Here is a 27,709-nt window from a genome sequence, read left to right on the forward strand (position 1 = left end):
TTATTTTACTGTGCCTGCGTCTGTCTTTTTTACTTTATTTTAGCTGTGGCTCACGTTGAGGGGCAATCAGTGAGCCGGTAGGAGATCGGCAGACGTACAGTAGCTGCTGCCAGGATGAAATGTGACCTTTCTGTACAAGCTCACTCTCCACACGCTCTTATTTTGTTATTGCACCAGCAGAAATGCAGCTCCTCCTCTTCTGAAATTAAGATGTTGCGTGGCAGAATGACTGACAGCTTTTCCCAACGTCTGACAGCCTTACGTCCCTCACATCGCAACCCCCCCCCAAGCTAGCGTCACGCTGACGGCAAATTATTAATCCGGTGAACGGCTGAAATGGAGGAAAATGCTTCTTACGTCTCTCAATCAGATGCCATTCCTGAGTCTGGCTAATTCGGTTTCCAACGAGCCGAAACGTGTCGCCGCCGCTGCCACGCGGCTGCGAGGGAGCGTGGCACAGTTGGGTGAGGCGCATTTGTGTGTGTGTGTGTGTGTGTGTACTTAAATGAAAGCCGCCCTTAACAATGGTTCGACATGAGACGAGCTGGTCGTCTCATTGTCAGTCACTCAGCTGTCAGCGGCATTATGGCGGTGATTAGGAAAAGGCCTTTTGTTCCGGCGAGAGAATCATCGCTGCTCGGCTCATTTGGTGGCGAGGAGAGGAGAGGAGTGAGGACTGATGAGTCGGACTGAATAACTTGGGTCACGGCTCAGACCACACACTTATTTCAGACTGGGTTTCAGTCTCCGTTCTCTTCTTCTCTCCCCCTCCATCACTTTGTCCCTCCCATCTGTCTTTGCTCCATCTCCCCCTGCTCCGTCTCTAACTCGCCTCCTCTCGCTGTCCGTCATCTCTCTTCCTCTCAGACACAGTGACATTCCCCACTGAAACACAAATTGCTAACTTTGAAGTCTGAAAGAAGTGACAGCTGCCTGCTTTCTTACCGTCTCCTGGGCTTTTATTGGTGCCCTAACTTTGCCTGATGGTAATTGGGTGAGCTGCTAATCAGCCGCTGCATAGGTAGGTTTTTTATGTAGGCCACTATGAATGTTTCCAAGCATGAAAGGCATCTGAAGGCATCTGGTAATTGATGTTCAGTAAACCTCAACCCTCTCTTAGTTAGAGTCTCTACGCCTGTCAAGCTTTCCATTCTCGCGTGGCACGTGCAGTTTACAATAACATCGGCAGATTTATTCAGGGCTGCCAACTTTTCAATTTCGTTTTGAGCGAGTTTCGGTTTTGCCCATTTTACGAGCAGGCCCTCTGTGACATTCCTCGCCGCAGGGATCGAGGTCAACGCTCCTCAAACCCCGCAAATTTTATTTAAAAAGTTCAGCAGCCGAATTCGCAATTTTAAAGCATTTATAGATGAAAAGTCAAGTCAATAATCATGGTGGGGGATGAATTGTCGATCAGCCGACATCCAGACATCAGAGCCTAAATCAGGAGGCCAGACCTGACGAGGGTATCTGAGGATCTTCCCCCAGAATACTGTTCATTTCGGAGACCACTCTTCCTGCACTCTTGTGTATTTATGGAGTAATTTGTTGTTGAAGCACGGAGTCGGGAGGACGGGGGGGAAGGGGGCACTGAAAAATGGGACCCCCAGGAGAATCTGGACAGTTGGCAAGCATCTACAAACAGTAACATTGTATAAAAAGTAAATGAAGGAGGAACACATTGTTCAAGGGCAGTGGATTCAGGATAATTTTGTCCAGAAAACAAACAAAAAAAAATTTATTTTATTAGACAAAAAAAAAAAAAAAAGAAACGACTAGAAATAAGACAGGGTAAAAGTTCTTAGGTGAACTATTAGTTAGATTTTTCTCATTAATTATTATGTTTGCTGATAAGACTACAAAGGCAGTTTATCTTCTGACAGCTTGGCAGCTAAATTAAGCTGTTAACCAATGGTGCTGTCTGTAAATAAGAGCTAGGATGAATACCAGTGCGTGATGATGATTTGGTGGTATGATTTCAAATGTGTAATACCTAATTAATCTAACCTAACCTACCTTAATCACATTCAAAGTTGTATTTTTTATGAACATTTCAATTTGCCATAGATGGAAAAAAGCCTCATGTTCTATTTTAACATTATTTCTATATTAAGAATGATTGGTTTAAAAGCTTCCTATTATTTGCCGTTAAATTTGTTCAGGCAGCATGAGAGCACAACCCTGTATAATGTTAACCACAAATGCAAACTTACGTTATATTGCGAGATTTCAGTATTGGTACAGTTCTGATCATAATTCTGCATTATATTAACCTAAAAACCTGTTATTGGGAATCGTAAGAAAGTTTCAGTGCGACAGAGACACAGAGCGTCCTTGTAACCATGGCAACTCCCTGTCTCTCCTGCCTGTTGCTAGCTTTGCCACAGCTAGCTAGCTAAATAAGCTAATATTACCTTCATGAGTTGGTTGAAAACACTCGTCTTTGGCTGATGTTTTGTTTCCAGCTGACGAATCTTAAAGCATGTTTGGCTGCTTAACTACGGCCTACCTGCTTGTTCACGTTTTAAAACAGCGTGTTTTCACCGTAGCATTAGGATGTGAGTTAAGCGGTGTGTCTCGGTTACTGTTGGCAGGCACTAAGGAGCAGGACAGAGTTGCTGACGTTCTTCTAAACACTGATGGCGTCCAGGACCTGCCTTCAGACGACACCGTGGATGTGCTAGTTGCGGACGAGGCTTTTTTAACCTAACCTGCCGCCCCTCCAACGAATGTTGGGAGTTGGCTTACGGTTAGCATACTGCTGTAGTTAGCCAGACATGCTAGCATACTTTGCAGAAGATAAACCCACAATTTAATCCATTTATTATACGTTTGCTCTTGTTCAGCCTGTACAGCCCCAATCCTTTTTTAACGTCATACAGATCAGCTGCATTGCATCATGAAATCATCTCAAAATAGCAGGCCCTTCTAACATTTGTATGTAGCGATCGGCTTCACCCTCAGCATCACTGCTAATCAATGCAGGCGCTGCTGGAACCGCTCACCTGAAAAGCAGCCAAGAGCCAAGACCCATCAGCGAGAGTGGAGGTTTTGATGGGTTGTGTCTCTCTGTTTTCATCTCCCGTATCCCAAGTTGTGCTTACAGCTCCTTTTTCCCTCTGGGACACAGAAATATTAACTTTCAGTCTTGGCGCGGCGGCCAACTTCCCCCCCCCCCCCGCACTCTGTCCATCACAGGGACCGCGTTAGACGGGGCTCTGGCAGCGCTAGCCGGAGCAGGGAGCTGCTCCATCTGCTTCTTTGGAGGTCAGTCACCTAATAGGCTCATTTCTACCTGTTAGTGAATGCTGAGCCTGCAGAATTGTGTTGCACTGTACTGTAAACCTCCACTGTGCACACTCCCTTTCTAAGGCTGCAGTTACAGAGAAGTGCATTAGAGAGACGCCTCCGTCCACACTGGCCGCAGGAGCTGTTTTCTTCTTTGTGGGCAAGAAGTACGGGGCTGCCTCTTCATATATTGACTCTTTGCCTTTAAATAATTAAACTCTCAAGAAGCGTTATCTTCTCCCTGTGCTTGCTCGGGTCACCATCTTCAGCACACTGGATTTTCACACACAGCCTCACATTGAAGAGGCAACAAGAGGGAAACAGTCTTCAATGCATTTGCCTGACTATTAACATTCAAATATTTGAGATCATCTGTTGTCTCTACCTTATACAACTTTTTGCCACTGTTTTTTCGCTGTCATCAACTTCTACAACTGTGCACGCAATGCAGCAACATGCAACCCCGGACAGGGGTGTTTCTGAGGCAAAGGTGGCTGGAGAACACTTGTGGCACGGGTAGTGTGCACAGCTTGGAAGGTGTGACATGGAAGCTGAATTAAAAAACAAAAACAATCATAGAAAATAGAAGAAGCACTAAAAGACACACACACTGTCAGCCAATAATACAGAGGTGACCCACCTTTGAGTTAGATAAGCACAGAAAATAAGGATCCTCATTATGAAAGACAGCAACACTCTTACAGCAATGTTTAGAGGAAGAACCCTTATTGGTACTATTGTAACCTCCTCTTATCTTCCTCACATAACCCCAACGGTCTAAATCTGCCAGCAGGGCGACTCCTGCGCCTCAGACTCTTGTGATCCAGGATGAAGAGTTCATTTTAAAGGCGTAGATAGCAATGAGATTTCAGGAGCGTGGATACGGCAACAAGACCATCGCTAAATCCTAAAAAAGAGCAGGTTATTGCTTAAGATGACTGTAACTACAACCCAACCCAAACCACCTCACTGATCTTATTGTATGCCGTCTGCAGTGTTCCCATTTGGCTAATAAAACCGAATGGATCAAGCCCTGAAATTGGCATTGACGTGTACTTGAGCTGCACATCACTGAACTGAGGGCTCCATGTGCAGCACTTGTGTTTTCCAACTTTAGGTGATGATGTTTATTTTCTTGGCTATATTCCGGCTTATGTATGCAGCTTTTGAGACGGACAGGAGACAAACTGAAACATAAAGCACCAAAAAGCAGATTAAAAAAAGGAAAACAGCCAATATGAGACAGAGCGATGGGCACACACACCGACAGAAAGACAGACAGATCAGAAGACGGATAGAAGTGGGAGAGGCTGGCAGACGGAGTGGTGTGTGTGTGTGTTTGTGTGTGTGTGTCTTTATGCCCCAGCTGAGCCTCGGCAGAGCAGCAGCACAGAGGCCAACTTAAATGGGGAGGGGAGATTAAAGGCAGTGCCGGGGCCCGCAGCCTCTGTATTCAATCACCGCTCTCCCCCACACCTCAGCCTGCATGCTGATGGAGCTGCGGTGAAAGGAGCCATGCACTCTGCCACTCCCATGCACAAGTGCACAGACTGCACACTTGTGCACGCGCGACATCAGAGTTTTACTTCCCAGAAAACACCAGATTAATGACAGCTTCATCTTTAGAACATCATATATCCGTCTTTTGAAATTGTTTATAGTCGTATTTCATCGCGCATCCTGTTTGGTGCACATGGCTGCCTGGGTTATGTTGCCGAGGCTTCAACAGACAACTTCAGATAGTTTCTGCTTTTCTGTGAGGTGACGCAGCTGCAGATTTATTAATAATTCAGTGTAAAATTTCACCTGTTGATTTGTTGTAACGCCACCACAACGCTACATGGGTGTTATATTGTCATATTAAAGAATTCCCTTGAATATATGTCATTCTTGGCTCAGGATTTCTTGCCATAAATTATGTTTGATTTTGAAAACACAACTGCTGACTGCTGACATTAATTCAGCAACAATTTCTCTTCTTTTCTCTTTAAAATGTCACCACACAGAATCTTTGGATCCTTGGTTTCTCTTAGAATATCTTCAGTTTTACTTTTTGGTCTCTGACCATCTTTATACGTGTTATTTTGGGATGAGGAACTGGAGCATTTCTCATTGATGTTTAACGTCAGGGCGATCTTCACCTCCGTGCTTCACCTGCTTAATGCTGCTCTGAAATCTGCCCTACTTTTCTGATTCGGGCTGCATGTTAAGCCATCTGCGTGGTTTACATTCAGAGTGTTCGCGCTCATGTTTATTCATTTAATCTGAACAATATAGTGTCACACCATTTTAGCAATAAATGAATCGCAGAAACTGCTGCAGGTGAAACGTTTATCTCGTTATTGTATTGCTCCAATGACAGCAATTTGGGTCAAGTATGTTTTGTGGCGGAGTTGCTCAGATGTTGATTTGGCACACGTGATCTGATCTTTACAGTATCTGAACACACCAGCAAACACAGGCTAAAAATCGTGGGATCCTGCATGTGTTTCTATTGGAAAATGGGAACAAATCATGGAGAGAATGCCCAGGAAGTGACAGCAAATTTCCACCATTCAAAACTCAGTGTTATGCATTAATCATATGCTGGAGGCGATTGTGTTTACATTGCTTTATTTTATTTTGATTGTGAAACTGAAAGCTTGCTCTGGAAACGGCTTTGCAAGTTACTCAAATTCTAAATTCTAACACCTGAGCCTTCCTTCAAGTTGTTCCACTACCCACAATCTCTGCTGGATTATCTGGCCTCCATGTCTGCAAACATGAGGAGAGGAGTTGCACCTCAGCTCTGGCGCTCCCTCTGGCCGAGCTGCAAAGACACTCTGATGCAAAAAAGCATACGTCCATTATTCCGTGTACGCTGCTGACCGTGACTCGGGAGGTTAGCAGAATTTCCTCCTGGCCATCACTGCAACCCTCCATTATCCTTCCCGTCACGTTTGAAAACGTCAGTCCTCTTTACAGAATCCAAAATATGCTCACAACAATGAGTGAACCTTTTGAAGTAGGTATAAACAGTTTCCTTCTAAAAAAAAATGCTTTGTTCAACTGATATTTTGTTGGCAAAGAGCCGGAGAGGTTGTAAATTGTGAATGTCCCGCCTCCTGCTGAGTGCCTCTTTGTGTGTGTGTGTGAGAGAGAGAGAGAGAGAGAGAGAGAATGAATGGAAGATGCAGAGAGAGCAGGATGGAACAATTTTGCGGAAAAAGAACACATGAATCCAAAGAAAGCAAGTTTTACACGCGAAATGGCAACTGCAGTGAAGATAGCGCTCTCCTACAGTTGCATGAAAGAATCCAGATATACAGCACACACAACCTCGCACACACACACTCTTGCAGATGCTTTATTATAGATTTTCACACATTCAAGCCTAGCCGGCCCGGATCAGGAGCCTCGCACTGTCTGACATACCTTGCCTCTGTCCCCCAAGGGTGCAGAAAAGAGAGAAATTATTGGACTTTCACGTTTTCACCCAGGGGTCTTTAGTCTGCGAAATCACAGCAACATTTAAGGTATTTCACCTCATCATCATTGCCCCGTTGCGATGTATCCTCTGGGGGAGGAAAATGTGCTTAATTGCAGGTGTGAAGTGGCTCTGGTATTTGTGTGCGTATGCGCCCGAGCTTCCGCGTGTTACCAAGGGTCACCGGGGTCATCTGTTTTCCTTTTTCTCCCGCCGTTTTAATTGATGATCATTCATTGTTTCACGCCAACACCCTGCTATTAAGCAGAGTTCATTATTCTAAAACAGCGAGGCTGGGGAGAAGAGGGGCGTCTCACGGGAGAACACCATTCTTGCGCTTTACACAAGGTCACGGTGCAAAAAAGGGGCCCTTGCTTCATTATGAAAACCCTATTAAGCCACACAGGGATTCAGCTGAATTTATTTTAATCATAAGTCAATGAAAGAGAAAAGCATGCATTAGCTTGATCAGAATGTGTATCAAAGCCTCTGTTTTCTGAATACCAACAAACGGCATCTTGGGAGGTGGCGAGGTGAGCCGCTGTCGATGCAGCTTGCCATTATTTTTGCTTTGTGAGAAAGCTGCCCATTGCAAATTCAAAATTATTCCCTCAAAGTGCTTGTTTTGTCAAAATAACAGTACAAAAGCCAAAGATTTGAAATCCGAAAGGGTTGCACAAGAGAAAAATCTTGCATTACTCATCCTTAATCTGTCATATTCAGTGTACCTTTACATACACCTGTCCACCGCTATCTGATAGAGACAGAAAGTGACAGGAAGCAGGATTTTAACTGTAGTCTGCAGCTGTGCTAGCTGCTCCATCATGCTGTATGCAAGCACAGCGGTGCTTTGAGCTAAATGCTAGCATCGGCATGCTAACATGCGCCCCATGACATCGCTAACATGCTGATGTTGAGCAGGCGTAGTGTTCGCCACCGCCATTTAACGTGTTAGCATGCTAACATTTGCCAGTTAGCATTGAACCAGATGCAATTAGCTCGGTCAAATTAAAGCAGGAGCTCTGTATCAGCCTGCACGCTTATTGTCTTGTGCTTTAAAACGGCCTTTCAGAGCATGAAAGGAGCAGAGAACTGTTTTCATGAAATGTGTAGGAAGCAGAAGTTGTTTGGTTGTAGCTGCGGTCGCGTGGCAACATCCACTTACCTAATGTGTGTGTGTGTGTTTACATGCTGCACTTGTGCTTATATTCTCTTATAAGTGCATGTGTTTATGTCTTTGTGTGTGTGTTTGTGTGTGTGTGTGCTGCTGTGTGACTGCTGCTTGCTCAAGCATTTTCGGAAAAAAAAACAGGCAGAAAAAGGGAAATCAAATCACTTTTCAGAGAAGCCCCACAAAGCAGGCGCAGCGCTCAGACAAGCTCGCTTCAACCAAAATAGATCGGCCAGACCACAGCTCCCTCTTCCTCCCTCTTCCTCCCCCTCCCTCGTCACGATGAGAGAGCGCTCCCGATGAGGATTGTCTCCGGAACTTTCTCTGACTCGTGGCAGCGCAGGCAGGGTGTTAATAATTTCAAGGCTGGCTTTATGATGAGTTTTTGGTCACTCTATCAGTGTTGGGGTTGGTGGTGGTGGGGGTTGATGAATGTCAACTGTAAACCGAGGCAGTTTGAAGGGAGATCAATTCCTCCTAACAGCAGTCCACTGCACGATACATGAATGTGGAACATTATCTACGGCCCCATGAAGTCCTGTTAAATTTTCCCCAGATTCTGTGTTTTTCTTATCAGTTTCTTTGAATTCTCAGTTTGACTATTAGAAAGAGCTAAGAGCTCACTAGAAAGAGCCTAATCCTGTGGTGGAAGAATAACATTTCAATGTCAATGAGGAAATATTCCCAACTTAATGAATATCAATATTTGATGTTATGCAACATTGCACTATTTTTTATCCAGCGGATCCTCCTCAGGACAGTCCCGTATGCAGCATGGAGGCGCCTCTCATGTTCGGCTTGACAGGAAACAGATGTAGCCGTCCCGTTTCCCTAACAGAGACTCTGTGCACACAGCCGCGACGTCTTCAGTGGGCCCTCTTCTTGCGTCTGCAGATGTGGTGGCACTTCTGAGATTTTGTGGAAGTGTCGGGCTCTGGCTGGCACGCTGCCTCCCTCTCTCCCAGAGGGCCTCTTCGACATGCCCGTCACTGTGTGTGTGTGTGTGTGTGTGTGTGTGTCAGAGACTGCTTTCGGGGACAAATTTCAGGCTAATGACCAGTTAATTGGATGTGGCTCGTCCAATCGGGGACAAAAGCTGTGTTCCCAGTCGGAAAACAGCTGATTCCTGGGTCAGCGTTTGAGGTGGGGGTTGGTTTAAAGTGCTGGGGTTGGGATAAGTCTGCAAGAAAATGAATGAATGAAGCATGAAGGTGTATGTTCGAAGACTTGTGTGTTTCAGTTTAGACATGAGAGCGAGTTGAGTAAAGTTCAAGACATTTGCAGCCCTCAAGCCAGGAGTAAGGAGTTATTTAATGTTTTACAAGAATAGTTTCACATTTTGGGGAGTACGCTAATTGACTCTACTATGAGACGGTTAAATGAGATGATCAATATCACTTTCATGTCTGTCAGCTCAATGTGAAGCTGGAGCCAGAGTCTGGTTAGCTTTGATTAGCTTTGCTGAAAGACTGGAAACAAGGGGAACCAGTTAGCTGGCCTCTGTTTGAGGGTATCCACTGTCTCACTCATTAACACGTGAATTGTTAGATTGTTTTTCCCCGCTGAGCCAGGCTAGCTGAGTCCCCCTCCTTCCAGTCTCTACGCTCGCTAAGCTAAACAGCTTCAAATTCAGTGGACGGACACCAGAGTGGCAATCTTCTCATTTAACTCTGCAAACAAGCACATTTTCCCAGACCGCCAAGATACCTCTTCAAAACTGGAAATGGATGTGGCCCTCCTGCCGTTCTGTATAAATCCTTAAACCACCGCGCTCACTGATAATCATTCATCTGTTACCTGATCAGAAGGTATTCAAATCAGTCCTGTTCATCGTGCCGCTGCTCTTAACTGGAACATCATCTTTCACACCTGTAAAACTCAAGGACATACTGTACGCTCTTCAAGCTGCTTTCATTGATCGTCAAGGTCCAGACTCCGGATAAATTGAAATCTAAGTAAGTGGCTGACTGAATTGTTTCTGGACCTCAGTCTCCCGCTCAAGTGCAGGTCGTTTTGGAGATTTTGTTCGTGCCCCACATCGTCCAACTGCTGTTTTACCTAAAGCTGTAATCCCGTCTGCTCCGCTCTCCGTCCTGCTCCACCACATGCTGTTCAGTTGGCTCTTCCAGCCTCTGATTAGGCTTATTAAAAGGATTCATTTAAAAACTAGCCCGCCAGGCCTCAGGGTGGAGGGATGACATCAAGGTTCTACTAATGCAGCATTTGGATCGAAAATGGGATTTCAGACTCACAGTCTTGGCGCCGGACTCTCGTCTCTCATTCCAAACAGCTGTAGCGCGCTGGAGTGATATAGCATTTTAGCCTGGCAGTGTCTAACGTGCACACACACACACCAACACGCACACACTCCAGCAGAACAGATGCGAATTTCCAACTGCATCGAGCTGCCATGTCGTGTTTCTGGGTTAAGTGGAGAATATGTGGAAAAGAGAGCCATTACATGCATCGTTTTGACGTTTAGAAAAGAGCGTGTCCGTGCGTTGGCGTCCTCACATTCCATATCGCTTCACAAACAAACGCGCACGCGCGTTCGGCTCCTTAGAGGCATCACGACAATGCTCTTTGCTTAATGCACGAATCAATATGTCGCATTTCAGCATGTTTAGGAGATCTTCACCTTTCACCGCATGGTTTTAGCCTCGCTGGCTGGATCACAGCACTCTGAGGATGTCGGTCGCCCGGTTGGCTCAAACCACGCTGCTGTGAGGAGCAGCATGGTCCCCGCGGGCTGCTAGCGTGGTTTTTAAATGCCTGTCTTGTTGCTAATTTGCCCCCCATTAGTCCACTGTCAAATATTTCAGAGATTAAGATTTGAAATTGCATTTGCAAAAAGAAGCCCGCCTGCGTTGGAGCGTTTTCATCAATTCCTTCCTGGATTGGTAAAATAATCATGCAGCACCTCAGGACGACCTTTTCCTGTTCTTCTGGATTTAGCAGGTCTAACGTTTGCTAACAGCACTGAATTTTGGAAGGAGCAGATTAACAATTTATGGGTCAAATGCTGATACGGCCTCTCTGAAAATGACCCAAGAGGTTGAAGCAAAACAGCTCAGACAAACTTGGGAAACGTGCAGGCCAGGCCGCCGACATTAACAAAATGGTTAACTTACATTAACATACCATTATCAAGAACAATACACTGTGTGGGCGTAACATCAGCATTACTTTCAGATGTTTATAGGCTATTGGTGGGAAAGAGTGCAAAATGTCTCCCGTCAAAATAAATGTTCCCTTAAGGAACAGTTCGGCATTAATGGTATCGAACGCTGATGCTCTTAAGATAAACCCTGTAGCTTCCATTTAGCCTAAACTAAATGGATTCACTTTTTGTTGTCAAAAAATAAAAATAAACTGGCTAAAACGGTACCAATATGTATCACATTTTAATTAGAGAGCTGATCTAAAACTAAATAAAAAATCAACACCGCCTGGTTACACAGCCAGCATCAGATTAAAGCTAATATACGACTCCCTCTCAGAGTAAAACACATATAATTTACTGCTCAGGATCTGTGGTGTTGATTTACCATCAGCAAACATTTCTTTGCTGTTTTTTTTTTTTTTTTTTTTTGGATGAGAGCCCTCATCGCTCTCACATCCTGCCACAAGTATCGTCGGAAAAATGAGGGCTAATTAAAAACTCATTCTGTTGGACTGCACTTCAGTTCCTTCAGTAAATTTCATGGCAGAACACATTCTTTGTGTTGAATTTAGAAGGACACTGAGAAATACTTTGCAAATAGCTGTTTCTTGCGCGGCACAGTATGCAATCCCAGCACGACTCCGGCACACTGCAGCTTTTGAAATGACAATAATAATAACAAAAAAAACCATACCTACCCCTCCTACTGAGCCTAAACCACACATTTTATAAATATCTAAGCCTCTGATTCAGCAGATTGAGACTCTAGCAAGCAGTCTTTAGTTGTTTTGGGATCTCTCGAGCAGCAAAAACAAGAATAATTCTTCTAAAAAATGAATGAAAAAGACATCTGGCCAAAAGATGGAAGGAGTGGAAGGGGGGGGGGGCACGTCTCCGCGCTTCGGCGCCGTGCAGGACATTCGTCAAATAGCCGTGTACGGCAGAGCGATTGTAATGCGCTGAAGAGCGGGTGGAGAAATAATAAAGCATAGGAGCATGTCAATAACATTACGTTGCATTAAGCCGTGCGCTCTGCCACATGAATCCATCTTCTGCCACAGTCGGAGCTTTCATTTCACTCCAGGGTGGCCACACATACATTTTAATCAGCCATTTGGCCGGCCAAGCTGACAACTGCTCGACAACAGCGGCTGATAAGGGCGACGATAAATCACAGCGCTACTGGTACAAGCTCTGGGTGCGTTTCCGAGGACACCTGCCAGTTTCAGATTCTTCCTCCCGTTCACGAGGCTATTCCAGGAAACGGGATTACGGCTCCCTCTCTTCCCGGTCCAATTTCTTCACAGGGTGGCTGAGAGGAGATGATTGGACGTCATCTCGCATATTTGCATGTATAAAAACTCGATGTGAAAAATATATACGACTGCGGTTTTAATTCTGAGCTAAGATGCAGGAGTTGTTTTTTTCGGGGGCCGAGTCTTGCTTTCCTGAAACTGCCTGGCTGGAGCTGTGAATCCTGTAATATTTTCCAACCTTCTCTGCAGATCCCTCCAGGCCAGCAAAGAAGAGGAACTTTCTGCTGTTAGTCGGTTAGATTTTTTATTTATTTATTTGCTCTGTTTGTTTAGTTTTGCTTTGTTTAAGGCTGCCGATGTATGTGGTATCCCTGGCACTGCGCTCTGGAGGCTGAGCCGCGGGGACGCTCGGAGCGATTTGTTTTAGAAAAAAAGCAGCGGAGTCGACTCCTGCTTTATTGGGGCACTGAGACCAGCTTGTCCTCAAGTTCTCTCGCATAATATTTGGAAAGGCTGCGAAACACCTAGAATACTTGCAGCTGAAACCAACTTCTTTAAAGCTCTAATACCCTTTAGCGATTCTCGATGGACTTTTGTCTCTATCATCTCAAATACTTAAGATTCACACCCCAAATATTCAAGTCAACACTGAATAAACTCTTTCTCTGAGCTATGGGCTACATATTGAGAAGTTTAATCACGCTGGTGTTATCGCTGCACTGATAGTAATGTTGGTCTGATCGGCTGGTCAGTCTGCCACTTTGGTGCGGACATTCATGGTCATGAGAGGATGACTCCCACTGGCTTTGATGGTCCCTTGACTTTTCCACTAGCACCACCGGCAGGAGGTGTTTTTATTTATCCAGTGAAATATCTCAACATCTACACTGATATTTGATTTGATTTGATATTCTTGGTTCCCCAAGGATCTATCCTGAGGACTTTTGGCGACGTTTCCTCTGGCGCCACCCGAAGGCTGACGTTGACATTGTGATGCAGTTTACCAAACTCAATGAGGCGTGCTAGCTCAAGAACAAATGCTGCTAGTTGCACACGTTGCCACTGGATTGAAAAGATGCTTTGCCATGTGCCTTGCAACAATTTTAACAGTAATTTGACAATTTTGTTTCAAACAATGGAGTGATCAACATAAAGAATACACTCTGTGGCCCTCATCATGCTGCATGTCACCTGTCATGTCACATTGAATTTAAATGTGAAGCATTTTCCTTAATCCTATCCTCCACAAGGACCTATGCACAGTCCATAATGCAAGCGCCAATGTTACAACTGATATATTTTCATAAGGCAGAGCACAATTAATTTATTTTTACACTGAGTTTAAAAAAAGACGACTCTTTATCGTCCCCTTAAAGAAGTCAGAGCAGCTGTGCAGACGACAACAACATGAAAATTCAGTTTCCTGGCAGCTACAGTGGTGACAGTAACAGCAAGGCCCCTGTTTGATGAAATGTAGGCAATTAATGAGCCCCATCGACTCGAATCGCGATGTCAAATCAGCCGCGGTCTTTGGTAGTTGACTTCACACGTGGTACCTCAGCGCCACAGTGATCCGCACAATTACATAAGACATCCAAACAGTCTTTTCAGCGGCTTGCGACGGTAGATTTTCCAAAGGAGAAGGAACTGACAAAGAGAGGAAGCAGGAAGAAGGCAGCGACAAGATGATCTGCAGAGATGGTGGGTGGGGTAGGACGCAGGAAGTAAACGCACACACACACACACACACACACACACACACACACACAGGAGCTTACATGACAAGTCATTATCCGGCATCAGCCAGAGAAGACAGAAGAGTTGCAAGAGGGAGGAGGGAGTTAAGTGAGAAGGGGGAAAAAAAAGCGCAAGCGATGTAAAGGAAGAAAGGAGGACGGAGGAAGAGGAGGAGAGCGGTGGAGAGGGACGGTGAAGGTCTTGATCGCACATCACACTCGATCAGCGTAGTCACACGACAGGAGAGCTGGAGATGGCTGAAGATTAGTGGTCCTGAACATTGTGGTCGAACTAATTGGCCACTTTCTGTCCGTATGTTGACTCTTCATAAAACACAACCTAGTTTTGCTCTCAGCATCTTATTTATTCGTTTTTTTAACACAAAAAGAAATGAATTACTAATATAAAAAATAAAAATCTATTTTTTTATTAGTACTAATTCAGTGGTGTGGTAGAATTACGAGTTTCAGTGATACGTATGTGTGCAGGTGTCTGTATGTGTGTGTCTGGCAATAGAGTGAGATGTCAGTGCTCTCAGTACCAGAAGCACAGAAAACAGACATAACATGGAAGCATCAGACCAAGATAAACACTATTTTAAATGCATCAGTGCATCATTTTGAACAACATGGGTGTTACATTCATAAAATGAGCGGAGGGCTGCACAGCTTGGGTCCAGAAATGTTTTTGGTGAACTGGAAGATTCATAAATCAGCCTGTCTTTCCAAAAGCTGCTTAATAGAATTTGTAAATGGAAAGAATAGCTGCCTTTTTACATCCCAGATCTGCCTTTGACTGAGACTTAACTAATACTGTGACACCGTCAGTGCCATCCTTTTTTTCCCCCCCTCTCTCTTCCTGAGATAATTTGCCACTTTGCCCTCCTTATCGGACCAGTAGACCCTCTGATAACCAGTACAGATAATCAGCTAAATCCTACTTTTTATTATGTGCTGCTGTACTGTGCTATTGCCCCACATACCCTCTTATCTCCACCCTGCTGCTGCGTCGTGTGTTGCTGTGGTCGTTTATCAGTGCATTGTCAGTGATTTATATTTTGTTCCTGAATATATTCCCTGATAAATTAAATTATAGTGAAAAAAATGGAGAAGAAAAGCTACAATGGAGAAATAAATTGAGAAATAAATGAAAAAGGATGGGAAGTTGGAGCGAGACATAAGTCAGCTATTGCTCATGTTGCTAAAGTTGCATGAAGTTTGAGGTTTTTCCCTAAAAGACACACTATGGTAACAAAAATGGACATGTATTCATGCATATACAGACACACCTTTTAAAATGGCTCCACCCTGCATGCACGCAGACATTTTCTCCGCCTGTGGCCGTGGCCACCACAGGTACCAGCGTGTGGATGAATCCTGATAGATCCCCATTACCCTGGGTGTGACCCCTCGCAGCTCAGTTCATTAAGCCCGCCACCCAAGTGTTCGGGACTCAAGTCCAGATTTAATCACAACTTCCATCCTCTTGCCAATCACAATTAGGCCCTGATAAGCCTCTCCAGGATGGCACCCGGGGGCCTCCACACACAGACAAAGGTTAATTTGCAAGCAGCGAGGGCCCGGCTACAAGGCCAAAGGTCACCTGATTGAATACATGGAGGATGTGTGTGTGTGTAGGATGGAGGGGGCTCAGCAGCAATTACAAAGTTCATCAGTATTCATGTGTTTCATTCATGGGTAATGGGTACATTACCTTCAAAGAGGTGTGCTGATCGGATGTGGTCCTTAATGGGAAATAGCTTGTGGGTCCAGGTAGTTGAAATTTAAACGGGATTTCTTCACCATTGTCTTTTGAAGTCCATTCACATATGCAGGTACATCTGTGAGCTGCTCAGTGCCGCTGCAGTGTTCCTCTGCTGCCCTCTGGGCTCAGGGTTTAGGATCCACGGTCTGGATCTGGATCTGTGAAAGCTTTAAGAGAACCTATGAACCTATTTCAAAGTGGTATCCTGACTGCACGTCCAATGTGATTAAAATCAGTTCATCTTAAGTATTTTTTTTTTTAAGTCGGATCGATTGTTAGTTTGTGCCTTTCGTTTCTTCGACCCAGCCACTAATAAAGTGAGACTTCGTAACTTTCGAAGGATGAAACAGCAAATTCTGCTCCCAGGAAAGCAAAGTCAAATTCATGAGCGATGAAATGAAAACCACTCACTTCGATCGAACGAGGGATCGCTGCTTTAGCATCGAGAAAAAAGTCACCTCACTCCATAAACTGGTTGAATTGATCTCATTCCAATGGCAATTTTCTTCTACGTTTTTGGAGAACACGAAGACTTTCAGGACTCAATAATAGACACAAATGTCTCGGTGAGATGGAGATTTTTGAAGCATTTGCACAACACAAAATGTTAATCTCAAGCAATCAGGTGAATGTGGTGAAGTAAAACGTTCAATATTTCTTCCTGAAACACGGAGTAGAAGAATAAAGGAGCACAAAATGGAAATACTGAAGTAAAGTCTGTAAAAATTAGACTTAAGTCCAGTATTTGAGTACATGTACTTATATATTCAGAATTAGAATGACTGTCATAGCCGTGCATCAAAGTCTTGCTGCACTTGTGCCAGTGGTTCCACTGAGACCCACTCCCTTGAATTTGGTACTGTTTGTGCTGCTCCCTGCCAATTGAGCTACAAAGGATTATGAAAAATAACAGGGCTACACCACCGAACATGTGACAGAATACAAATTCAACAGAAGAGACACACTCGCTTACTTTGCCCTGTGTATGATTTCATCTCTCTGACCTCGCGTTCTGTGGTGCAATGTCATTTCCAGGCCAGCTGGCAGCGGGGACATGTGAGATTGTGACGCTGGACAGGGACAGCAGCCAACCACGGCGGACCATCGCCAGGCAGACGGCCCGCTGTGCCTGTAAGAAGGGCCAGATCGCTGGAACTACAAGAGCCAGACCTGCCTGTGTGGACGGTAAGAGGAGGGGGGACAGGGGGATCCCGGCTTAGCTCGCTCTCTTTAAGGGGCCACTTCAGCAAAAATCACTCAAACACGAGCATGTTTTTTTTTTTTTTCCTGAGTCACGTCTGACTCTCGCACTGGTGCTGCAGCACATGAGGAAAATGAAGCGTGTAACTCAGCCATATCAAATGTTGAATCACGTCATCAGTCGCAGGGCAGTTAGGGTTTGGCGGCCTTTAAGTCGGGGCTTAAGGTGGATAAACCTACAATGTGGAGCAAAGTGGATCACAGGGTTGTCTTTGTGAGGTTCGTAAAGCCTGCAACAAATCAATTTACAGTTGAATCATTTTAAAAAGTAGCTGCAGGGGGGTTTCTAAATCCCCCACCAACAGATGGGCTTATATGTCATGGAGTGGTGACACTATTTGCGGAATAGTGTCTGTTTTGGCACAGACAGAGTGTATTCGCATTATTATTATCATTGTTAGAGATTTAAATGATTAGCCAGTCGATTAATTATTGATTGACAGAAAATAATTTTTTATTTGCAAGTTTTTAAGTAAAAATGCCAAAATCTCACTACTTCCATCTTCTCACATGTGAGTAGTTAATTCCATATATTTGTTTTTTGGACAGTTTGTCGGGTAAAACAAGCAGTTTAGAGCTGCCCCATCGGGTGTAGGGAACCGTGATGGGCATTTGTTGCTATTTTTTGACATTTTATAGCCCAAACAATCAATCGATCATATAAATATATATAGAAAATAAAGACAAAGAAGTAATTCTCCTTGCACATTTACGCTAAAAAGAAATTCAGAATTGATATTTAGGGGGTAAAAAAGAATACAGATGTGCAAAGATAATTTTTCCCAGATAAAATGTGAATATTATAAAATGACGTGTCTCCAGAAAAATCTGCTTTTCACAATCTGAGTTCAGTTTTCAGCTCAGTGACGGGTCTTTAAATGGTTTACGCAGCTGAAGAGGTCACAGATTCTTCTCAGCCCGTGATGGACGACTGAACTGTTGTGTTTTATTAAAAAAAACTAAATCACCAAATTTGCTGTCCGGTTTTCATAGGACAGCAATGAAAAGAGAAGTAAGGCTTACACCAATATATATAACAATGCTTTACTCAGGAGAGGGTGACTCTCATTAGCTGTTGCCATGGCTTCCTCACATACATCTAATGGGGAAGAAGCTTGATCCATTTCTCTGGTCGTCATTCTGCCTCCATGGCAGCACAATGGACTTTGAGGATGCGGCTGAGCGATGGTGTGACTCTGGCCTTTCTTACATCTCCTCATGACACCTTCGCTGCCGTCTCACAGCCTCTTAGGGTGCCTGTCACTGAGCCTCTGACTCTCACATGATGTGGCCTCTAGCCCGAGGAGGGAGGCGAGGCTTCTGTGGACAGGTGAAGGCAGGATAAACAGCTCTGTTAGTTAGGACGGACCTGCAGTGAACTGCAGCTTCAGATGTCTTGTTTCCGCCTGTGATTCAGCTGTGGCTTCGCAGCTGCGTCTCAGACTGGAGGCGCTGCCTATCCCCAGTGCGCTGTGTGACTGGTTTTACCTGCTGATCGGATGAGGAGAAGCCTGGACGGAGGCTTGGGTGAGTGGCAGGCACAGATGAACATGGAGATTTGACCTTTCTCCAAATTCAGAGATTTGCGTGCTTCGTCTAAGTCCCAGAAAGGAAAATCTGATCTTGCAGACATGATCACATGCCCACCTGCAGTGTGGAGTCACTTTGCTGCCTCTTTTGCTTTTGAATGGATGTTGCATAAATCCACAGTATCCAGATGATATCAGGAGGTATTTGTCACAACGTGGGCTCTGTGGAGCACTGTGGCATTTTGTATAGGATACTCTTCTGACAGCGTCGGCTTATCAGCTGACTTTAGATACCTGCACAGGTGGACGGCAGTACAACCTGAAAACAAACACATAAAAAAAAAATGTCAGTATAAAGATGTACACATTATAATGACAATACATTGTATTGCAATGCAGAGTAAAACATAGATAAAAGTCGGATATGTAGTAGAATAGATACTAAACAGGTGAAGGTGGGTCCAGTGCAGCTGTGTGCTGCATACTGCAGCAACAAAATGCTGCTTCTCCATGTTAATCTAGACTGTGGGAACATTTAGCAGACGGCTGCCAGATGACCTGAGAGGCCGAGAGAGTTCACATAGTAGTAGAAAGCCAGAGACGCAGTTTAGCCCTTTGGGGTTTTGATAAATGTACAGACAAGAAGAAGTAATTTAAACTCTTGGAAGCCAGTGTAGAATCTTTGTTAGGATGAATTTAAGTCATAAATTGCATAGAAGTTATATATCTGACACTTTATGTATTGGTATTCTGTAATCAGAGGTGCAGTGGTGCATGTATGCAGCGTATATCCACCTCTGGCCCAGGGGGCTGGGGGGGTGTGTTGTACAGTATGCTGGAAATTTTTTTGAATAAACAAGCAGTTAATCATGTTACAACTGCAATGGGACACTTTGATGTTCCCTGACTTCAGCATTACAGGCATTGCTTTCTGCCAGGCAGCGTACCATCCTGGGTGAACACGAGAGCCATCTGCAGGACAAAGTCAGGGCACAAAAACCTCTCCCGCAGCTGTCCTTCCATAGCCAGCAAGCATTAAAACAGTGAGTGTGAGTAAAATACTAGCAGCTAGCTAATTGCTGCACACACACAAACATTGTTTTTAACTTAACAAGCAAGCCAATCTGCCTCTGTGTTTTGCTCTGTGCTGCTTTATACTGATCATATTAAACTTTTCACATGTATTCGACAGCTGTATTTTTAAAACAGATGTTTTTGTCCTCCATTTCAAAATAAAATTGGCCACGCAACCTTCTTTTACAAAATATCTCTGTACACACAAAAGCGATTCCTAACGCTCCAACAAGCATGCCAGGCCAGTAGGTGGCGATAAAGTCCATGTCAGCAGTTTTCCTTTAGCGGCAGTAACTGGAAAACACAAACAATAGGAGCTAATTGCTTATTTATTCTTGCACACGGCCTAGCAGTGCTAACCAAACGTAAACCAACCACTCGTGCGCCATTGTTGTCGTTTCATATGATTACACAAAGCAACACTGATCATGTGTGAATTAAGAAGGACAAGATGATTTAAAAATGTATGTTTATTGGCTCCAAACAGGAATGAAAATGAGCTCTAGGCCTACACGTGTTTTAGAAGGACTAGGTTAATTAGTAAATGTAATGTGATTCATTCTCAGAGTTAGCCCAGGGGTAGGATTAGCCATCTCAACAGCATTTATTAAGCAGAAAACTCAAATTATATTATGTAAAAGCAATAGTCAGTGTACCACGGGCATGTCCGTCAAGTAGATTCACATACAGCAGCAACATACCGAGGCGGCCTGCAGCAGAGGAGGCTGTCCTGCCGCAACAAAGCAAGCTGAGCTTGTGCTGCAGTATGAACGCTAGCTGTGGCTGCATGAGGCGACACAAAAAGCTACAAGAAAAAAAGGTTTCCCACATCCCACATTAACTTTCACGCAGCATCTCTGGACTGTCAACGTTGTTCCAGCGTGTGGGTCTGCAGTAGATGCTATGAGCCACATTAGCCGCGAAGCATGCTGGCGGCAAATACAACAGGCTAACCAGCAGAATAACCAGTAAAGTAACATATGATGATGAAATGATGACACTCGCGTCTGCAGGAGTGAAGTGAAGTGAATCCTGCTTTGTATTGGTCAAAAGTAAAATGATTAGTGCACAAATCCAGAGTTTTTCTGTATGTTATCCAGAAGTTGAGCATTTCCACCGGGTGTATCCACTGAGTCGTCACTTCCTCGGATGGTGGGAGCAGATGAAGACTTTTGTGTTGGTTCTTGTAACCGACGGCAGAGAAATTGGAGTTCTCATAATGTTGCCTTCATATCTTTGTGTGACTTGGTTTTAATTTTCTCCAGTTTATGTTTTAGTTGTTCTCAAATTCTATTTCATTTTTCTGTATCAGTTTCATGATTTAAACACGTTTTCTCCTCAGAACGAGTGTCTAATCATGTGGTGGATGTTTTTAGTTGACGTCATATTGCCATGATCCCATCCGTGTTGTCTACCTGACGGATGTCATAGGGCCCTATGTTACGGGAGGCGGCATTATAGCGAGGAAAATAGTCCTTGTGTGTGGTGATGAGCATGTGTGTAGCCATCATGGCAGAACATGACACCAGTGATGGTGACAAACCAGTATACCGCCCACGCCTGGTGTACATGTGGTCAAGGCCTTAGTCTACCCACCAGACACCACCATGCCACTGTGCATAATAGACTATTTAAGTTTAATCTAACATTGGGTTTTGACGATTTAACAAATGGGCACACATCTGCAGCTCTGTGTGTGCGTCTTCTCCTCCGTCTTATTTTACCATTTCCTCCCATATTGTCACACATCCACGCACCTTTATTGCTGTTCATATTACAAAATCCCACAGCTTGATATTATTGCCATGCAAATCTGAGATGCTTGTCTCCACAAACGCAATCTTATTTGTTTACTCAGACTCAGGCTCGGCTCACTTTGGGGACATTGCGAGAGAGAGAGAGAGAGAGAAAGCTGACATGAAAGACCCCCAAACCCCACAAATGAGATTTCAATCAGTTTTAATCTACTTGAGTCCTTGAGGTCTGCTCTCTGTTGTAATATGTCTTTGCCTTGGCTGACACAATCTGTGTCCTTCATGCTTCAAACTCTGCATCCAATCCTTGCAGGATAATCCATAGCTCCATCGGCGCTCTCACCTGGCTTCCAGGACGGTTTGCGGTAATGAAAACGGAGAGGCTGCTGTAGTGCCGTTGATCCTGAAGAGTCAACTCTTTGTTGTTGCGCGTTTCCCGCCTTCCAGCTGCTCTGTGTGTGTGTTTATTGCTTTGAGGAGGTGAAAATGGGAGATAAGCCGTCAACATGATAAGGTTTGTTTAGCCGCGCTGTTTGATGCGCGAGTCCGTGAGAAGCAAAAAAGAAAACAAAACCTTCAAGAAGCACGTCGCTGCGGCATGAAATGCTGTCTCTCTCTGACCCTTTCGCTTTCTCCATTTCGTATTTTTTCCTCCCTGCGTCTGCTCTTTGCTGTTCTCCCTTATTTTCTCTCTCTCATGCACACTCTCAGTCTAACTCTCTCTCTACTGTCTGCCTTCGGCTGCTCTATCCATTTGAGGCCTATATCGCAGCCTAGTGTTGCATAAGTACACGTTCTCCCATCTGCAATTTCATGCTCTCGAGCCTTTTTACCTCTGTGCTTGATGACTTTTAAGAGAGCCGATATTGATTCTTATTAGGAGAGTGAGAGACCGAGAGGGACTATTAGAGAGACGGAGAGAGTTGCCGGCTCGCCCTGGCTGCAGGAAAGAGTGACAGAGCTGCAGAAGGCGGCAGCTCCAGAGACTTAGAGGAGCTTGTTGAGGGTCACTGGTTGTGGCGGTGATAGCTCAGCGGGGAGTCCCTGCCTGAGGTGAATGTGTTTGTGTTTGGTCTCCTTTTGCAGGGATGCTGACATTGATGAAAGCCTCAAAGGTGACCAGTTTTGAGAGGCCCACCGCTGCAGATAATCCTCTGAAAACCAGTGTGTGCATGCCCGCTTGTTTGTGTGTGTGCGAAAAGCAGAAAGAATGCAACACTAACCCAAAGAAAAAAACAAGAACATTTATTCATGGCATGCTTAACTACATTTTAAGGTATTTTTAGTTAGCATGCCCATGCCACTTGTACTTCACTACATTTATTAATTTAACAGCTAAAGCCACTTTGCATTATGAGATTTTTCAAACAAAACATATGATCTGCCTCTAAACTATAATACATTGTTCAATGCACTAAATATTTTGGTCTTTAACTGAGTCCCAAAACCTGCAATAGTTGACTTTTTTTGGCTACTTGGGAGCAGCATAAACAAGTTGTGGACACAACATTGACATGTCATCACCTTGTTAGCTAATAGTTGCTCATCCACACATTCAGCAGTTAAGATGCAGCATTATAATTCATTTGGAGTCATGGAAAGAAAAGAGTCACTTTCTTTTAGCTCTATTTTTGGTCTCTACCAACTTCAGAGGGAATTATCTGCCTCTTTAGCTGCTAAATGCTCCACTATGTTCACCAGATAGTATCTCACTATGCCGTTTGGTGCTGAGCAGGTAGTGTGCAGGGGATTTTTAAAGCTTTTTTACTGAAAACAGCTGCCTCATCTGAAGGTGATGCTGTGAGAGCGGTGGGAGTAAACCAAAACAGCAAAGTTTTGGGCTGGGAAACCAAAACAATTAGCTAAAAGATGCCAAAAACTGCCATAAAGCCACAGGAAGCTGCAGATTCTGGTGATAATATAATAATAATTCTCTATAGAGTCATCACTATGAGCAACCCCTCTCACCTTGTCACGTTGCATTCACATTGTTATTACAAAAATAGAAATTATAGCAGTTTTAAAGTTTTATTTTCTTTAATAAAACTGAAAAAAGACGTTGTATGAATATTCCAATATTTGAAAGTATGTTGAAAAGCTTTAAATATACACAAAGATTATAAAGGAACAAAAATAAAATTATTTTTTTTTTATTTAAAACAACTGATTAAATACTTATTTTTTGCACTGACTTCTTCACTCTCAGTATATAGAATAGTTAAAAGATTACTTACACATTAATGCATTTGTAATAACAATCCCATAATATGATATATAGGTTTTGAATGCAGGGCTTTTACTTGTAATGGAGTATTTTCACAGTGTGTTACTACTTTTACTGAAGATGACTGATGTCTTCTTCCACCGCTAACACAAAACCTGCTCTGTCACATCTTCAAAGCTGCATTGCCGGCCATAAAAATGACTCTCATCCCACTAGATGCACATCCCTGGGTAGCTTGCATATGAGGAATTGTTCTGGTGAATCAGGCAGTGATAGAGACAACAGTGTGCGTCAGGCTCAGTCTCTGGGCTATTAGACAGTACCAGAGCTCCAATCATACTGCATCAGCCCACTGGTTTGATTTGATCCAGGGAGGGGAGGAGGGCGCCGCGGTCTGTTGGGGAAACATGTCATGTCAGCTCCGGCAGCCAGTTAGCAAGCTAGCCGCTACCGCAGCGCCGTCCAGAGGGACCTGGGACGGGAGACGATGGTCCAGTGGTGAATCTGTAATGTTGTGCCCGCTCGCTGTTCCCTCGTTCTCTCGGCCCTCTTCTCTCTCTCTGTTTTTGTTTCGCATACACACATGCAGACTGAAGACTGATGACCACGGGCTGCGGCCTTGTCAAAGGGGGAGGAGGGGGAGAGGGCAGGCAGATGGGAACCGCAGCCTGAGGTGGGTTGCTTCTCCTTGGGTGTGCTGGTTTGGAGGCTGTAGCCTCTAAACTGGAGCGGGACACAAATCACATGGCGCTTTTTATATACCGATCACACCCAGGATGCGCAACTCTCCCTGCGAGTCTCCTTTGCATCCTGTCTTTTCCTATTCGCACTGGCGCTGTTGACAAAATACCAGTTTTTCATGCCAGACATCACCAATTTATATTTCAGCATTGCAAAAATATCCAATTTAGAATAATGATTGATTTTCTGATGCAGTTTGATTGCTTGTCTCCTGTTAAAATAGATTGAATCTTCCATTATAATCTCAGCATCATGTGTAAAATGTTTTTGCGAGCACACGTCTTTGTTTTTTTTGTTTTGTTTTTTTTGTTTTTCCCCTATCAGAAGTCATTTTGTAAAAAGTGCCAGTGTGAGCAAATGGTACACTTTTCATTTTGGCTGTCTGATGTAAAATGAGCCGGTATCTGTGTTGTGTAATGGAAGGTGTGAGTCCATGATGAATCATCTATCAGCATCCTGTTGCTTGTGATTCTGGGAAATGCGTTCACCAAATAACTGAAATAGCTGCAGTTATTTGGTTGCAGAAGCAGAACACAAAAGAAAATATATGCCGGTAGATAAAATAACCAAAGGAAAACGTTTCACATGACTGCAACTGACTGATTTTAGGGTTACACTGAAAGCAAAAAATAAAAACGCTTCTTAAATCTGCTGCGGCAGCTCAGTCCACCCTGCTGACGTGACACTGTGACACTGAACCTGATGGCGTGGGTTGAAAATAAGCACAAATCCAGAAGGAAGAAATCTATTTTATATTCCCTTTGTGAAATAGGTCAGAGAATAAAGCGTCAGGACGAGATGAGAAAAGGTACGGTCATGCTTCCAGGCAGTTATATTTAAAGATTTCATTTTTACTGCGGGGTTTTTGATATAAGAACTTCAGAAACTCCAAGGACTCCAGTTGTGTTGCATACTTGAAAAGCCACAGTTTAATTTCTTATAATGAGATATTTTGTTTGTTGTGTACATGTTGGCCCATTCCCAGCGGTGGGCATCTCACCTGACCAAATTAAGCCGATAATATAATAATAAAGGGACACACTGGTAGAAAAATAAGCTTTTAATTTTTGTGTTGTTATTGCTTCAGTTTTTTGTTCATTATCATTTTTTCTCTTTAACATCACAAGAGGTGAACCACTAATTTGTCCACACTCCCTTAAACCTGTGTTTCTGTTAATTTATTTTAAAGCGACAGAAATAAGCGTCCTCTGTCTGCGTTTTTAGAACTAATCTCTCCTCCTTACGCTCCGTGAACACCATCGCGGCAACTTGCACCAACTGTCGAGCCATCGCCTCGACACAGTGTGGCAGAGAATGACAACCAAAGCCCCAAACAAGTGCCTGTGATTTTTTTTTCTTGTTGTTGTTGTTTTGTTTTTCGTCTCTCTTTTTTGGGCACTCTGAATTTTTGGAAATATTAATGCGGCGCTCTCCCTCCAGAGTGGCTGGTATCAAAACAGCTTCTTTGTGGGTTTACACACACAGAAATACTGAGCCAGTTTGTGTTTTGCAGCCTGACAAGCAGAAATATAATACAAAGAATGCTTGTGTTTTCCCCGCAGGGCGAGAAAAGCTGACGAGTGGTGCACATTAGCATAAAAATAATGCAAAGTGTCGCGCTCTGGCTTTCATTCTGTGGCAGAGTTACAGTAAGTTTTCCATCCATTAACCTTGCATTATGTTACTTTGTAGCCTCCCTCCCTGCTGAATTCCTCAATAAGGAAAATCCATTTTCACGGTTCTTTCAAAAATGACCTCTTTTTTTAAAAACTTCTCATTAAAAAATGACTTGCAATCGCAAAATATACCCTACATACACACTGAATGGCATTTTAAATCAAACACCTGAGGGTGGATTTATTTTGAAATTCCCTTTCACGTGTATCGACATGCGCAGATACAATTAAGGTAGTTCTCAGTGTTGCCGTGCAAGCACAGACTTTAAAGGACCAATAACTGAGCTAAAGTAGTTCATCATGTCTTACTTTGATGCCCGCGATCATTTTTGCAAAAACAGATCGCTGCCGTTTCCTTTTTTTCCTCCAAATGATGGATGTTAATGCAGCCGAAGATGAATAAGTAGTCCACTGGATGTGTGTGTGCACCAGTAATTCCATATGCATACATTGACTGTAAATATTTAATATCCCAGATGATATAGCTCATACAGATGCCATAATGCATTCAGGCAAGCCATTACGCTCTCTCTTAATGAAGCTGCATTATCCACATATCCCTTCTGCCTGGAACCCGTTGCACTGCGCGTTCATAAATCTGCAGGCGCGAGGTGATGAAGTGGACCCAGGTGTTCCAAGGTTCTGAGTTGATGATAACGTCAGGCGTTATTGATGCCCCATTGTTGTGCATCTTGCTTTCTGTGTTTTATTATAATTAATCCGGGTCGAAAGAGAAAAAGGCCAGTCGAGCTCCTCTTGAGAAGTGCTCGATAAGCATATGTGGATATAATGGAAAGCGGTCAAGTTAGAAACGCCACTTGCGTCCAGACGCTTCGGATCTTTTTCCGGCTCCGCTTTCATTCTGACGCAGAAAGTCTTTGTCGCCGGAGCAACTGTGAGTCACCAGCGATTTCGCTCAGGAGGAGGAAAAAAATAAATCATTTATGGATAATTCTGCGCTGATTCAAAGCCAAATCATCCAGCTGAAGATCAGCTCCGTACTAAGTGTTTATGAAGAGGGATGCTGGCTCGGTAGATTGACTTCATGTGCTGCGTCTGCCTTTCAAATGAGCCATCAGCCTCTCGTGTTGAAGTATTACGGAGCTCTTCATAGAGCGGGATTCTTAGCAAGGCCGGCACACCAATCACTTGGTAAGCCCATCAGAGTCTTCCTAACATCTCGGCCTTATAAATCCTCAAGAGCTAATATGTCTCCGCTCCCACCTTGTCCTCTACATCCTCTTATAACGCAGGCTCATGCAAACTGAGGCATATACGATATACAGTACAGCACTTACTGCACGGATGGAATAAAACAGCGCATGTGAATACATTTAAAAAACGCAGCTTCTCTCCCTTTTGCTCTCATTTTCTTCTCCTCTTCGCACCTTCATCTCTGTCACCTCCCTCCTCCGCAAAACCGAGGGCGGCGAGGAGGCCCGGCGCCGCCTTTCGGCTCCGCTTCCCACAAGTCCGCTCACCGGTGCTGTCGCGGCTGATGGTCCGCGCTGTCGCCCTCTCCACCTCGCTGGTCTAATTGGAAGAGAACAGTTCCTCCGCAGTGAACGCATGGCCAAGGGGCCGCGTCTGTACGCCAGACTACGGG

The 27,709-nt window shown here is 44.1% G+C and overlaps 1 protein-coding gene across 2 annotated transcripts in view; it reads left to right on the forward strand.

Moving 5' to 3' along the window:
* The window catches only part of tafa5a (TAFA chemokine like family member 5a), a 137,026-nt gene that overhangs the window by 64,762 nt on the left and 44,555 nt on the right, over nucleotides 1-27,709 (forward strand). For both annotated transcript variants that reach the window (XM_041964243.1, XM_041964244.1), the window contains exon 2: nucleotides 16,881-17,030. In XM_041964243.1, coding sequence (XP_041820177.1) covers nucleotides 16,881-17,030 — 150 coding nt within the window. The remainder of the gene's footprint in view (nucleotides 1-16,880; nucleotides 17,031-27,709) is intronic.

Source organism: Chelmon rostratus, chromosome 22, assembly GCF_017976325.1.
Source record: "Chelmon rostratus isolate fCheRos1 chromosome 22, fCheRos1.pri, whole genome shotgun sequence".
NCBI classification, from domain to species: Eukaryota; Metazoa; Chordata; class Actinopteri; order Chaetodontiformes; family Chaetodontidae; genus Chelmon; species Chelmon rostratus.